This window comes from Typopeltis vanoorti, chromosome 19 (genome assembly GCF_054136105.1).
Source record: "Typopeltis vanoorti isolate ZY-2024b chromosome 19, IOZ_Tvanoo_1.0, whole genome shotgun sequence".
Lineage (NCBI taxonomy): Eukaryota > Metazoa > Arthropoda > Arachnida > Uropygi > Thelyphonidae > Typopeltis > Typopeltis vanoorti.
In genome coordinates, this window is record NC_143567.1 from 38148662 (window position 1) to 38164852 (window position 16191).

A 16191-nucleotide genomic window follows, 5' to 3' on the forward strand; every position below is an offset into this window, starting at 1 on the left:
TGGAATGTCAAATATGATAAAAGGTTGAGAAGATGCAATTTACAGAGTCTAGGAGGAAGAGGAGTGATATGATAGAGACCTTCAAGTTAATAAGGGTTTTTTTGTTATAGGATCAATGTTGGAGAGGTTTTACAGAAAACAGTGGGAGATCAGGGAAGAATCAGAGGTCATTCCTGGAAGCTATATAAGGAGGGTGTGAGCAAGGAAGTGAAAAGCAGGTTTTTTGCATGCAGAGTTGTGAATGATTGAAATGTCTTGCCATATAGCTCGAAATCAGTTTGAATTGCATATGTGATTTTCGATGTCATTAACACAGATCGCAATACCAACTTTACAAAATAAAATTCTACTGAAAAAGCTGCAACTAACATCACAGCATATGAACTTTGTGTCAATGACCCATCTGACGTGGACGTGACATATATACAGTAATAAAGCTCTTGTGAGTATAATATATATGTGAAACACTTCCCAACATGAACATGTTAACTTTGAAAGCCCACAATGGAGTTGTTCTGCTTTTTGTATCCTTGCATATTACCTCACCACATGCCTCTCTGGCTGAATCAATTAATGCTTTCTACAGTGTTTGCTAGTGAATCTAGAAGGTTAGGTTCTTGTTTTCAAACTCTCATTTTTTTCTTGAATGATATTTATGTCTTTGAGAATACAGTTCACCTCTGAAAGTTGTTCAACTTTAGTTCATTTTAAAAACTTTCTTACATCTTTCTTTTCAATATGAAATTCAATTTTCTCCGGCTCAACCATAAATGGTGATCACTTCCAATTTCAAATCCCCTGTATTATACTCTTGTGTTCTGAACTATTGAGAAAACATTGCTATCCTACTGGTTCAGGACACACAAGCGTATATAAAGGATTATAATTTTTATCGTTATTATTATTATGGTAACACCACACATCAGATGCTGCTGTTGACTGTTGGTTCATAGGAGGTATTTCATTTCCCTTCTACCACTGATATCTGAGCAGCAGTCCTTTATCCACCATGAGGGATTTCAGGCTCCCTCGGGGAGCCTGAAAATGGGGTGGCTGCAAACAGTCTTTGTTTCTCATGTTAGGATTGACTCAAAGAACCATCAAGGTTGCTCAGATGAGGCCAATGCGCTGACTCTAAAAACAAGATACGATTGAAATCTTGTGCAATGTAAAGTGCAGAGGAAAAGTACATGCTTGCTTAGACGTTGCCCAGATAAACAAGGTTCACTAACCCAACTGAACAATCAGGGTTGGATTGACAAGTTAGCTACTGAAAGAAGTGCAATAAATTAAAGCCAACAATAAAGAAGCTATCAATAGGAACATGGAATGTCTATACTTTACAGGCTCCTGAAAAACTCGACTTACTTTGTAAGGAGATGGAGTGATATCGTTGTGACATCCTTAGATTAGCAGAGATGTGCTGGATCAGGAGAGATGAAAGGTGGAAGAATCATCTGATCTTGAAATATTACAAAGCATGGGGGTAGGAGTTGGATTTCTTCTCAGTAATAGAGGAAGAGAAGCATCATTAAGATACAAACCAGTAAATGAAAGAATAATAATGGCAAGATTTGTAGAAAGCCTATTTAATATCACAGCAGTTCAGGTATATTCACCTACTTCAGAAAGTACTGAAGAAGAAATAGTTATTATATAGTAACTTGGAAATAACCTTGAAATCAGTACCAAAGAAAGATATACTAATTACTGGAGAAGACTGGAATGGAAAGGGCATGAAGTAATAATGGCGAAATATGGATATGGAGAAAACCATGAAAGAGGAAAAAGAATGTTTGAATTTGCCCTGAAGCATGACATGGTAATTTGCAACACATAATTCCAGCAAAAAAAAAAAAGACTGCAGGAAGTGGACATGGCAATCACCAGATGGAAGAACTAAGAACATGCTACACGATACTCATAAACAAGAGATGGGTCACATCAGTTCAGCAGTGTCAAACATTTCAAGGAACAGACATGGAATTGGATCATAGCTTAGTGATTGCCAATATTAAGTTGAAACTCAAGCAACAAATGAAGACACAGTATTAGAGAGATATGAGGATAACTGAGTGAAGAAATTATGGGGAAAGTGTATAGGAAAGTGCTCGAGGAAGAACTGAAATCTATTACAGAAAAGGAACTGGAGGATAGAAACAACAACATGGTGTCTGCAATCAAGAAAGCAGTGGAACAAATGATCTCAAAGATATAAAAACAAAAGAAGACATGGATCTCACAGAAAACATTAAAGATAATAATAATAAAAAGAGAATTAAAGATTAGGAGAGCGATCTCTGTGGAAATGGAAGAGGCAGCAAGGAGAGACAAATCAAGATGGCAAGAAGAACAGTGTGAGGATATCAATAAATACAATGGTGAATAAGATGATCAGAAACATAAACAAGAAATGAGGTCCAAAGCAGAGAACCATAAATAATGAAAATAGTGAAATCTTGATGAATACAGAAGAAACAGGAGAAAGATGAAAGAGATACTGCTCAGAGTTACACAAGACACAGAGAGATGTTGAAGTCCAAAGAAGTTAATTGATGAATTGAGGGAAATATCACCAAGCAGAGATGGAGAAATAAATATAATGAGGTTGTGAACGCAGTAAAACATCTGAAAATCCATAAAAGCACTAGGAATGATAAGCTTACTGGAGAGATGTTGAAACATGTGGTGAGGTGATAGATAGCAAACAAACTGTACTGGTTGTGTAACATGGCAGGGGAGGAAGGCAAAACACCAAAAGAATGAACAAGATAAATCCTAATACCCATTCACAAAAAGGAAGCAATATGGACTGCAAAAATTACAGAAAATAGCTCTACTGAGACTTTAGGAAAATTACTTATGTTATTAATGGAAAGAATAAGGAAACTAATGGAAGAAAATTGCAAGATGAGCAAGCAGAATTTAGAAGAGGTAGAAGTGCTGTGCACCAAATATTAATACTGACGGTGAAAAAAATGCTACATAAAAATAAAAATGTTTATATGTTTTGTTGATGTTCAGAAAGCATTCGAAGATGAACTAGAAAGAACAATGCTGAAACTAAGAGAAGAAGGAAAAAATAAGGGCTGATAATGAACATCAACACTGAGAAAACAAAAACAATGATATTTAGAGAGAAGAGAATGATAAAGCAAATAAAAGTCAACAGAGAAGGGCTGGAAGAGAATGATTTAGACTGTAAAAAGAGATAAGATCTTGGATAACAAAAGCTGAAATAAACTTAAAGCAATGGATGAGATATGGAAAAGTAAAGCGGTGAGCCTCCCCATAAAGCTGAGGTGGAAACATGCATATTCCTAAGTGCTCTCTATGGCTGTGAGACATGGGTAATGGTCAAAGACTATGTGAGACAAATATTGGCTTTCAAAAGAACATGTTATAGAAAGATTCTACAAAGTAACAAATGAAGAACTGATGGAAGTTCTTTAATTGCAAAAATAAACTGCAAAGAAAATTTAATGCAAAAAATAATTCAAAGGAAACTAAAAATTTTTTATTTTTTGGACATATCTGCAGAATGGGTAACAGTAGAAAGATCAAAACCTTGTTGATTGGTACAATGGACAATATAAATATAAGAGGACCGGCAAGGCGATAGTGGATATACGATGTCAAAGAGTGATGTAGAAATTTTGCAGGATTTGAGTCACCTGGTAATGGACAGAGAGAAATGACAAAGAATGGTGAAACAAGCATCACATCATTGCCAATGGGCAATGATATGATGTAATCCAAGTGTAAACAAACAAAGTTTGCGGCTGAAGTATTTTCAGGACTGGGGCAACTCGTGGCAAAGGTGGTATATGCTGATGGTGCATGGGAAATGATAAGACAGTATCATTTACCAAGAAATGCATAACTGTATACCAAGCATTAAGCAAATAAATAGAGTAGAGGTGAGATGAACAGTGGTAACAAGCAAGAGCAGTATGGGAAAAGAAGTTATGAAGGTACAAGACAGTTGGTAGTGAATAGATGCATGAAGAATATAAACTGCATGCCAGAAAAGTGACAAGCATGGTTTAAAAAGACAAAGTAGAATATGAGAAGTGACTAGCCAGTCAGGTCAAAACTAATCCAAGGGAATTTTTCTGCTATGTGGCAAACAAGAGGAAAAATAACTATGGGAGGTTGACACTAGTGGATAGTTATGGAAGCAGAATAACCATAGCAAATAATATAGTGTAATTATTTAATGAACACATCTTCAGTGTATATCAAATTGGTGTGAATGATGTAGTGCAACATGTAGAAGGTAAGCAAGGATCAGGAGAATTAGGTGTATCAAATGTTAATAAGGCAGTCAGAATGGATGGCATTTTAATACATATTTTTAAAGAATGTACAAAAGAGTTAATCATGCCCTTGACTTGGTTATTTAATCAAAGTCTTGCAGTGGAGAAGGTTCCTTAGGAGTGGAAATAAGGCAAAATAATGTAACTCGAGTATGGTTCTAGAACAGAAGTGTCCAATTACAGACTGGTTTATATATCTGCAGTTGTGGTTCAAATGTTGGAAAATCTGGTTAGGAATAGAATACAGGACTGGGTTGACGGAAAAAAGATTCTATGTGATGGTTGGCATGGGTTTGTGAAGGGCAGGTCTTGCTTTAGCAAATCTGCTTACATTTTATAAGATGATGAATATGTTGGATAAGGGAGATTCACATACAGTGATTTTATTGGACTTTGCAGGCATTTAATAGGTTACCACATGACAGATTGGTGTATAAAAGACAGAAGATGGGGTTAGATAAAGACTGGTTAGTTGGATTGAAGAATGGCTTTCAGAAAGATACCAGCAAGTTGTGTACGATGATGCAGTGTCCCAGAAAAGGAAGATGACCAGTGCTGTGCCACAGGATTCTATTCTTGAGCCCCTACTGTTTAACTTATTTGTTAATGACATTTCATGTGGATTGATTGGAGATCTTCAAACACTTGCTGATGATGTAAAGTTAGGCAAAATTATCAGGAGGATTGCTGATGATGTTAATTCTCTACAGGAAGATTTGAATAAATGCTTGGAGAGATGAGTGGGATTTTAGTTTTAATATTAATAAATGCAAGGTGTTACACTTTGGGGTACAGAGGTATAAGATTACATACTGTATTGGTGGAGCTGCTTCAGGAAGTGAACAAAATTCAGAATCTTGTGGCAATGTATCCTCAGAACTTCGGTGGACTGAAGTTCTGAGGGCACATTGCAACTATGATAAAAAGTACATTTAATGTTAAATGTGGTGTGAGACAAGGATGTACATTATCCCCTCTGTTATTCATTATCTATACGGATCACATTATGAAGGAAAGTGGTATTAAACATGATATCAGAATTGGAGTTGTTAATGTCAGCTTTTGCTTTATGCAGACAATGTTATGCTTATCAATAAATCCAATACAAGTCTGCAAGATTCCTTGACTAAATTGAATAACTATTGTAATAGATATGGTATGCAGATCAGCAATAAAAAGACAAAGACAATGAAAATAGGCAGAAGCACTGAAAATATCAACTGCGTTGTGAATAGAGAACCTGTGGAACAAGTAAAACATTTCAGCTACTTAGGCAAGATTTTTTAGTGAAGATGGTAAATTAAATATGGAAATAGACAGCAGAATCAACAAAGCTGGTATGGTAGGAAGTCAATTGAATAAATTCACATGGAATAAGAGAGAAATTAATCGGAACACTAAATTAGCTGTATACGAGACAGCGTTCAAACCAGTTTTAACTTATGGATCTGAGAGCTGGGTCAGAAGTAAAACATTGACCAAAGACTAGAGACTGCAGATATGAGAGTCCTGAGAAAGATTAGAGGCATAAACAAATGGCATCAATGGCAATATCATATTAAAACCGAGAATATTAGGAAAGAACTTGACATTGTCGGCATCCAGGAATACGTTAGCAGAGCTAATCTCAGGTGGTATGGTCACTTAAACAGAATGGGCGAGGAAAACAAGTGTTCTCTGCCAGGTTGGCAGGAAAACTACCCAGAGGAAGACCAAGATATAGGTGGATTGATACGGTGATATGGTACAATGTGCCTTAGAAGATAGAAATATAAGATCTGATAATGATAATATTGGAGTCTTGACAAGTAATAGACTGATTTGGAGGAAAATTGTAGATAGGAAGTTAGTAATGATGTAAATTTTTCGTGTAGTACTATCATATCCTGTACACCCCTTGAGGGTACATGTCAGGAATTTGATGATGATGATGATGATGAAAAAAAAACCTTCCTAAACAAAATGTTTTTTTAAGAAAACACAGATTCAGCTTCACTAATCACTTGGTAGAACTCATATTGACTTACTGGGACATATTAAAAAAAAATGAGAGGGTCTTGGATGAGTACAGTTTTTGCATAATTTGTAGTTGTCAAGTAGAAAAAAAAGGTATTTTGCAAATCAAGTTCTTGCATATTTTATTATATTCACAATCAACACACACACACACACACACACACACACACACACACACACACACACACACACACACACACACACACACACACACACACACACAAAAAAAAAAATGCAAATAAATTTAACAGCACTTCCAATTTTTATTATGTGCATTTCCTCAAAATCTAGAACAGTATCCCAACACACTAGCATTCCATTTTTTTCCCAGTGTCAATGCTCCATTACTATGATATCCTGATGAAACCCTTCCACCCTACTCATTATTCACTGTACTAAGGTTTCCATAAAAGAAGTTCAGTGAATAATGGAAATGAATCTTCAGTGACATGACACCTGGTCTTTATCTTGCGATACTTTGTCAAAGTTGATCAACTAGTTCTTTATAATTTTCCAGCTTTACTGTTGTTCAGAAATGCTTCAACAATATCTCTGAACAACTTCCAGGGTTCCAGTTCTAGTTTAGCGAGCGATTTTTTTTTTTTTGATTCTTCATATGGGTGTCCTCCAGCGATGAGTCTACAGACTCCTTGGGGGTGTCACAAATAATAATAATACTTTAATATGTTCCTTATGTGAGATCTGACAAATATATTCATTTTTAATCTTTAAAGGTACTTGTGGCATAACTATTAACAACAAATTACAAGATAACCACAGTAATTACCTTTAACGAAAGTACAGATATATTGTACTGAAAATTCAAACTATTTTTGATGTTTCCATAAAATGAGAATCTCCCAAACTGTTGGGAAAGAGAAATCATCATTCTAATTCAGATTAGGCCAATGTAAAAGGCTTAGCAATTGTCTTTGAAAAAGTGTTCATATTTAAAAATGCTTCTAGGGAGAAGACCAACTTCATCCCACCAGATACAGTGTTTAGTGTCGATACTATGCTGTAAACACATCTCTGTCAGACCAGAGTTTTGAGGTTTCACATATTCAATGTAATACTAATGTTCATTAATTCCTTTTATTCCATAGAACAGCCTGTCTGCCCAAAATATGTCAAATTATGTTCACAAGATACCTGGTAAACACAAGCTAATGATAGAAGTGACAGTTTGTCTTTTGTAGATGGTAACAGATGAGAAATTTTGTTGATAGGAAAATGTGTGGGAATAAGGTGATACGTCTTCAAAATTCTACCAAATATGTTCAGAGATACCAGAAATATAAGGAATTGGAATCCTGCAGTCTGTTGAAGAATCCTTAGTTGTTGGAACATAGAAGTTAATTATCTGATGGATTTGATGATGGTTGTAACCATTTAATTCTATTAAAGTTTTGATAGTGAGAAGTTCTTGTTGTAAGCTTGAAGGAGAGAAGCATACATTATGTGATCTATTAGTTAAAGACTTGATAACACCAATTTTTTTAAGAGGCGTGATGAGCAGGCTTTTGGATGAATGTTTCTGCCAGTCAAGATGGGTTTTTGATAAATACTGGTTGACAAAGTACCAGAGGCTATACAAGAAAGAAGGATATCCAAGAATGGTAAACTACCAGAATTTTTTTTTTCCATGATGAATTGAACGTGTGGACAAAGGCTGTTGATCCATTGTAGAAAAGCAGTACGTTCATTTTCAGAATGAGGCCAAACAGCCAAAACATTGATGTAATGAAACCAAAGAGAGGGTTGGGAATGAATGGATGAGAACAAGGTATCTTCCAGATGGTTCAAGAAATAGTTTGCCAAAGGTGGAGACAGAGGGCTACCCATGGCAGTGCCATCAACTTGTCTATAGATCTTGCTTTTCCAGCTGAACTATCCTGAGTGTATAACAAATTCAAACATCTTCACAAAATCAGGGGGGAAATCATCATATAGTAAACTAATAGTGTCAGATAAACGAACGAACATTGGTAAAAAGGGAAATGATGTCAAAGCTGAGTAACAAATTCAACTCTTATATTTGAATATTCTTGATTTTTTCAAGAAAATGTGTGGAATTCTTGATGAATCATCCGGATTGTCCAATATAAATGTGAAAGAAATTTAGCAATTTTATAGGTGGGAGAGTCAACACAATTCACAATGGATCTTACTGGACAACCTTCTTTATGAAGTTTTGGGAGACAACATAAACAAGGAGTCCTTCCAAAATAAATGTGCAACTTATAGAATAAAATAGAATAATTATCCCAAGTATAATAAATTTAGTTTAATCCTTTATCCAAGTGTGAGCAAACAAAGTTTGCACCTGAAATTAACTTCAGGACTGGGGTAAGGTGGCACAACACCAGGGCACTCCTTGCAAAGGTGGAGCAAGCTACTAATACTCCTATCTCAGTATCTCCCATAATGCAAAACACATCTCCTTGCAGATATGTCTAATGTTATGGATTAAGGGAAGGGCCACAACCCAGACTAGTTTCAACCTTTATTGAGGTCTCTTCAGTGGGAGCCAGGCCCAAGTGGAGATACCAGGCAGAAGCATTAGCAGGTCATCTCTACCTACAGGAGTTGCCAAATGGTGTGTCACCCTTTTTTAATAAATTACTCTGGATTTAGAGAAAGATGTTGAAAGTTTATTTTTCACTTGGCTAGAGTATAATAAATTTAGTTTAATCCTTTATCCAAGTGTGAGCAAACAAAGTTTGCGCTTGAAAGTATCTTCAGGACTGGGGTAAGGTGGTACAACACCAGGGCACTCCTTGCAAAGGTGGAGCAAGCTACCAACACTCATATCTCAGTATCTCCCATAATGCAAAACACATCTCCTTGCGGATTGCATTATGTTATGCATTATTATACTCTAAACAAGTGAAAAATAAACTTTCAACATCTTTCTCTAAATCCAGAGTAATTTATTAAAAAAGGGTGGCACACTATTTGGCAACTCCTATAGGTAGAGATCACCTGCTAATGCTTCTGCCTGGTATCTCCACTTGGGCCTGGCTCCCACTGAATAGACCTCAATAAAGGTCGAAACTAGTCTGGGTTGTGGCCCTTCCCTTAATGCATAACATTAGACGTATCTGCAAGGAGATGTGTTTTGCATTATGGGAGATACTGAGATAGGAATGTTGGTAGCTTGCTCCACCTTTGGCAAGGAGTTGCCCTGGTGTTGTACCACCTTACCCCATTCCTGAAGATACTTTCAGGCACAAACTTTGTTTGCTCATACTTGGATAAAGGATTAAACTAAATTTATTATACTCTAACCAAGTAAAAAATAAACTTTCAACACTTATCCCAAGTATTTTTGATCCCAGCTAACAACTTCAACAAGGAGCTTATTTAATTGTTTTTGTTTTTGTAGGATATCTGTACTTTCATTAAAGGTAATTACTGTGGTTATCATGTAATTGATTGTTTTAAATATAAATTTCTAAAGTTTGGCTTCTGAAATTTTTGGAACTCTTCCAGATAGGAAGCAGAATGTCAAATCTATTTTTGTCCAATGCTTTAGCATAGTTTCAATGAGACTCAGTTTAATATGCAATGGTGGTAGAAATAGTTCCTTGGGATGGAGAGGCTTGTGTTTTATTGTCCTTCCTTTTTTGGAAAGGCCATATTTTCTACTCCATTGTTATTCTGCTGTTTGGAACAGTGCTGCTTTTCATGCAAAAAAGAAAGCAGCACTATTTAGAGAAATTCTCTTTGCATGCCTAAAAGCAATGCAATTAATTTTAAATTGCCACAAATATTTTAATGGCAGTCATTATATCCTAGTGCTGCCATTAACTCAAACATATTTTGAAAAAAAATGTTTTCTTCATATTTATTATACAGGACAGATATGGAAGTCTTCTCACTACCACTATTTTATGATTCTTTTAGAAAAATCCACTAACTGGTAATCTTTTGGCTCATACTTCATCATTTCTTTGAAAGGTGCCATCTATGATGCAGTAATATCATATTACATCATTTGTCTCAGAATTTGACTTTAGGATTTTGTTTCTATTTCTAAAACCGTAAAGATTTGATCTTGGGACTAATAAATTCCACTGCTGAAGACAAGAAGATATAAGCAGTTCAGTTTAGAGATGTAAATTTATCTAAGCTATTGTTTAAATAAATTGAAATCCTTAATATGATCATGTAATTCCTTCTATCTGATCAGATGAGGTTTGTTAATAAGTTTATAAATGTTTTCAGCTGATAAGTATTTCCTATCCACAGTGGAAACAGAAGGCCCATCATCCATTAGTACTTCAACATCCTATTGGTGTAGATGCAGGAATATCTGAAGAGTGAGACATTGATCTTGTGTACATTCCAAGTTAAGAGTACAATACCAAATGTTTCTCATAGAAAATCCAAATACATCAGTTAAACAGAAGTAAAAATCTATTACATGATCTTGGTATGTTCTATTCAAATCATTATCACTCCGAGAAGTTATAGACGAGAAGTTATAGATGAGTGTGATATGGGGACCTGTGGAGCAGCCATCTCCACAGGTCCCCATTTCACACTCATAGTAAAGAGAATGAGAAAAAAAAAAGTAATACATTAATATAGTAATACATTAACCCCCCAACCAGCCACAACGTCTATAGACGTTCAGCTAAATCTGGATACGAAGCTCTAACACCCATTGAATAACATGAATAAGAAGTGCAATTTGGTGTCACTATTTCATCCACACTGGCCGGTAGGGAGGTTAATTGATTACTTATTTTAATATTTTTTCTCAATTTTTTGTGATTAAGCAACGTTTCTGATACTACCTGCTTAAAAACACGCTGTTTAGTATTACTAACCTCAGCAACATATTTTTCAATAATATTATCTGGCACCTCAGGAAAGTTCTTCTTCATATCCAAGAACAAATGCATGTTGGATATTGCACTGTCAGCCATGTTTAATCAGGAAGAAACAATACATATTGGTAACAACTCCAGCATCTCCCCTATAATAAGAAGTTATTATGTATGACTACACAAAATCATTAGAACAAATTACTTTCATTACTCATACAAATAAAAATCATATGATTTCAGACCACCCTCTGATATTAATAAGCTTACATAATTCAGTAATAGATTATTATTATCCTCAGACCTCCATTGAGTCAAAGACTCGTCATTGGCGGTCCCTCTGTAATACACACATAGCTCATCATACTGTGCCTTAAATACAATGAAATTCTCTGCAGACAGCACGCACTCTCAGGCAATGCATTTCAATCATATCACTCTCCACAAAAAAAAAAAAAAAAAACATGCTTCTCACTTCTTTGCTCACACCCTGCTTATACAGCTTCCAGGATGAACTCTTGTTCTCCACACCATTCTAAGAAAAACCTTTTCGATATTAATTTTATAAGAATCCCTTACTACTTTATATCTCTATGGCATCACCCTTCTCATCCTATCCACCAGACTCTGTAAACTGCATCTTATCTACTTTTCTTCATGCTCAACGTTCCAGAAGCCAGAAACCACTTTAGTCAACTGCCTCTGGACTCTTTCCAATATCCCTTAATCCTTTTGAAGACCAGGTGACCAAATCTGTGCACAGTAGTCTACATGTTGATTAATCAAGGCCTTATACAATGGAAACAGAATCTTCCAGTGTCCTCTGCATCACTGCCAGAATTTGTTGTGCTGTCCTCACAATTTCAGCAATGTACCTTCTAAAATTTAGATCGCTATCTGTCATCACCCCCAGATCTCTTATTTCCTCCACCTCTTCCAATATATCCCCACCAAAGGTATATATATATCTTCATTTCATCTTTGTTTTCCAAATTTTAAAACCTTTTACTTTTAACAACATTGAACTGACATCCCCATTCCTGTGCCCATTTACTCAGTTCATCCACTTATAAAGCCACAACATTTGCTCTGTTTCCAATTTTGTATCATATACCTTCCCCAATATTATTAACATAAAGTTTAAACAGCAATGGCCCTAAAACAGACTCTTGAGGTGGAGCACTAGTGACTTTCCTCTTCCAAGATACCAGTCCCCCAATACACCACTTGCTGATGTCTAGCCAATCTCAAATTCAATGCATTAATCTAATATCCAACCCCATCCATTCTAGTTTAACTATCAAAGCATTTGCAAAATCTAAGTATATCTCCATTGTCAAATGTGCCTGTCACCTTATTGTAATAAATATATTACTAAAGCATGACTCTCCTTTAGCAAATCGATGTTGTCTATCAAAGAGAATACCACTGTTGTCAACTCAGTTCTGGATCCTGGTTCTCACTCATCTCTCCAACTTTAACACAATGTCTGACACACGTATTGATCTATAATTTGAAGTTTAAGTTCTGCCACCTCTCTTATGAAGCAGTACAAACTTGCCTTCCTTCCATTCCTGCTGTTTAAGCAAAATGTGAAACAGATTCCTCCATTCTTCTATTCCTCTTGCCCCCCCCCCCCACTACCACAACACACACAGCACTAATGTGAGATAGGTCTTGTGGTGTGTAGATCAGATGTAAAAAAAAAAAAAAAAAACCAATCCTTTGGAACTGATCCGATGTAAAACTCATATTTAACAAGTATATCAAGGCAGATATATTGTCTATTCCCTCAAAATATGTGGTGATGTATCAAGTTTACTCAATTCCACATATACCTTTCATTCACTCACAGTCAGTCTCTCCTCTTTCCACTGCTCTCAAACTACATGCTGTCACATTGACAAGGATAAAATACTTTTATGAACTGCTTATTTAATATCAACTGTTCCTTCACAGCAGTTATCCTTACACCTTTTTCTCTAATCAATGTCATCCTACCATAATCATTTTTTTTTTCCTGCTGGTGGCTACATATTGAAGAAACTCCCTAGGGGAGTTTTTTTTTTTTGGCTTAATTAGCTAATCTTTTTATTGCACTTTTGCTACTCTTATCAACCGAGTCATCCTCCTTGCCTGTTCTTTGTACTTCTCATGGAATTGATTATTACCACTCATCTTATGTTGCCTCCATAATGTCTTTTTTCTCTATATTGCATGCTTAATCCTTTCATTCATACATTTCATACCTAATTTGTTTAACCTTCTGACCTTTGAGAATGCATTCAGACATTGCTTCCACTAGATAGTTCTTGAATAGCACTCAAGAAGTACTGATCTCCTTTCCATTCAACTCCTCATTCCATGTTATAGCTACGAGCTTGCAAGCTGACTCCTGAGTTTTTAATAATCACCACCACCTTTTAGTTCCACATATATTTCTCACAGAAGTTCTCACATTGCTGACAACCACCAAGGTAAGGTAATTACTTCATAGTCACTCTCAACCAACTGCAGGGAAATTTGACACCTCATTTATAATGACATTCTCAGATGAGGTGTCAAATTTCCCTAATCCAAAACCCTGGATCCTTGCATGTCAAGTGTTAGAGACCGCCTCAGGTAATTCTCCCTCAAAAACTTGAAAAATTAATTTTCTTTACTTCCAGCTGCTATCTCATCATCCATTCTGTATTACTATAATTAAAGTCACCTATAATGATCATCCTTTTCCTAATTGCTTGGCTAATTTGCTTATATATTTCATGGTCACTACCCTCCAAATCACCAGATCTACAACAACATCTAAGTATTTCATTCTAGTCACCTCTATCTCACACCATACTGCCTAAAAATCACTGCCACTATTCCCCCCCCCTTGCATAAGTATAAATTCATTTTTATCATCATTAACAGCACTCAACCTCCCTTTTTACCTTTTCTATCTTCACGAAAAACATCATGCCCTTCTATCTCTATTCCTGTCAGGATGTCATCCTCATCCAACCATGTCTCAATTATTCCAACAATTTTTGAGCTAACGAATTCGATCAATGCAGCAATTTTGCTACCCTTGTTTCTGATGCTGTTATGCTTTTATACAAATGCTAGAAGTATCAGAAACAAGTTTCACTTGTTATAGATCCAGAAATGTTAAACCACTTATTAGATGTGACTTCTCCATGCCTCCCTCCAGCCATTCCTCTCTCTCACTGCCCATCCCAGAACCCTCTTCAAACCCAACTGTTTCCAATACATCCAGGTCATCCCATTTGTTTCTTGTCTACACATTTACTTCTTTAGGTATCAACCTTTCTTGTGCTGCATTTCCCTGTCTTGCACAACTGTTCTCTCATTCTCTGCATTCATGCTCTCCACTTCTCCATTCAGAAGCACCATTTCAATCCTCCTTCCTTACTCTGCTGTTCTTCCACATTACTTGTTACTTGCTCAGATCCATTCTCTGCACTTCCTACTCTACCTTCAAGCAGCAGTCTCTCCAGATGACTCACATCAAAGCCATTCAAATGCAGTCCTTCACTCATATGGTTCAATTTGTCTTTCAAACTCATCTCATATTCACAAACTGCACTCCTGTCTCTTCACACATTTCAGCTAACATATTAATCATAACCCTTGCTCTCTACTTCAAGTAATCAATGTCATACCTAGGCAACACACTGCCTTTTCTATCACACTATTATCTTTTATTCTTCTCAATAACTGACTGATATTCAGTCTTACATTCCCCTTGCCTCCAGTCAAGTTCATTTGTTCCCACTACCAACTCTTTTGCTTGCGTACTCCTCGCATCCAATGCCTCGATCATTCTACTCATATACACTACACCTCTAATAACTGAATTCCCATGCAATGCCCCTCATGAGTACATCTTTCATACCAATGTCATTTATTTCAATCTTGCTCACTCCTCCGTACATATCTACAATTCTATTAATTCACTGTGTCTGCTTCATCTCACGGCTCATTTCCAGTGACTCGGCTTTCAAATCTTGCCTAAATTTTTTTGCTATCATTCATTTTCTCTCCATCATACCATTAATTGTGATCCATTTTTTACTGTCATTCTCACACATTTTCTTATCATCAGTCGAACTCCTTTCTTTGCCAAGTTTCATGCACTTCCTTTAACATTCGCACAATCTTCCTCGACTCGGCTTTCAAATCTTGCATAATTTTTTTTTTTGCTACCATTCACTCTCTCCATTGTACAATCAATTGTGATCTGTTTTTTACTGTCATTATCACACATTTTCTTATCATCAGTTGCACTCCTTTCTTTGCCAAGTTTCATGTACTTCCTTAACATTCACATGATCTTCCTCAACATTATTTTATTTATGCCACATGTTCCCTAGTCTGACTCAAACTAGCCTCATGGTCTATTCACATATTGTACTTTCTGCATACCCACACTTTCTCCTTTCTCTTATTTGACCTCTTCACATAAAAATCCACAACATCTTACCACATACATATAAGGAAACAGTATACCTCATGTTGGAGGTTTAATGGAATATTTAAAGCACTACGGAAAGGATTAAAAACTAATTTCAATGCTTCCATATCTCATCTCAGTGACTGAGATGAAATACTGGAAGCATTAAAATTACTTTTTAATCCTTACCTAGTGCTGTAAATATTCCATTAAACCTTGAACATGATATCTTCCCAGTACTTAGGTTTTTAACACACAAAAACTGTATACATTATAATTAGTTGCTGTATATCAGCAAGGCAGGAAAAAATCAAGTCAAATGGGAGTCTTAAAAGAGTGGAAGGGAAAATATTACCACAGTTGTGGGTATTGGAAGGTTGGTAAGAACTAAAATACTTGATTGGTTTAATATGCATAGTAGACTTCTGTATGAAGAAAAGCTTCTTCATGAGTTTATAATGGGAAGGTTTCGTTTTAGAAATTTAACTGTATTTTATTATACAGCAATGAATGGCTTAGAAAAACGAAATTCATATACAGTGACAAATGACAGGGGTGGTCT

The 16191-nt window shown here is 35.9% G+C and overlaps 1 protein-coding gene across 1 annotated transcript in view; it reads right to left on the reverse strand.

The window, feature by feature from the left end:
• The window catches only part of Tab2 (TAK1-associated binding protein 2), a 171439-nt gene that overhangs the window by 134212 nt on the left and 21036 nt on the right, over nucleotides 1-16191 (reverse strand). Inside the window, exon 2 of the mRNA XM_090409209.1 lies at nucleotides 11174-11322. Coding sequence (XP_090265335.1) covers nucleotides 11174-11272 — 99 coding nt within the window. The 5' untranslated portion in view covers nucleotides 11273-11322. The remainder of the gene's footprint in view (nucleotides 1-11173; nucleotides 11323-16191) is intronic.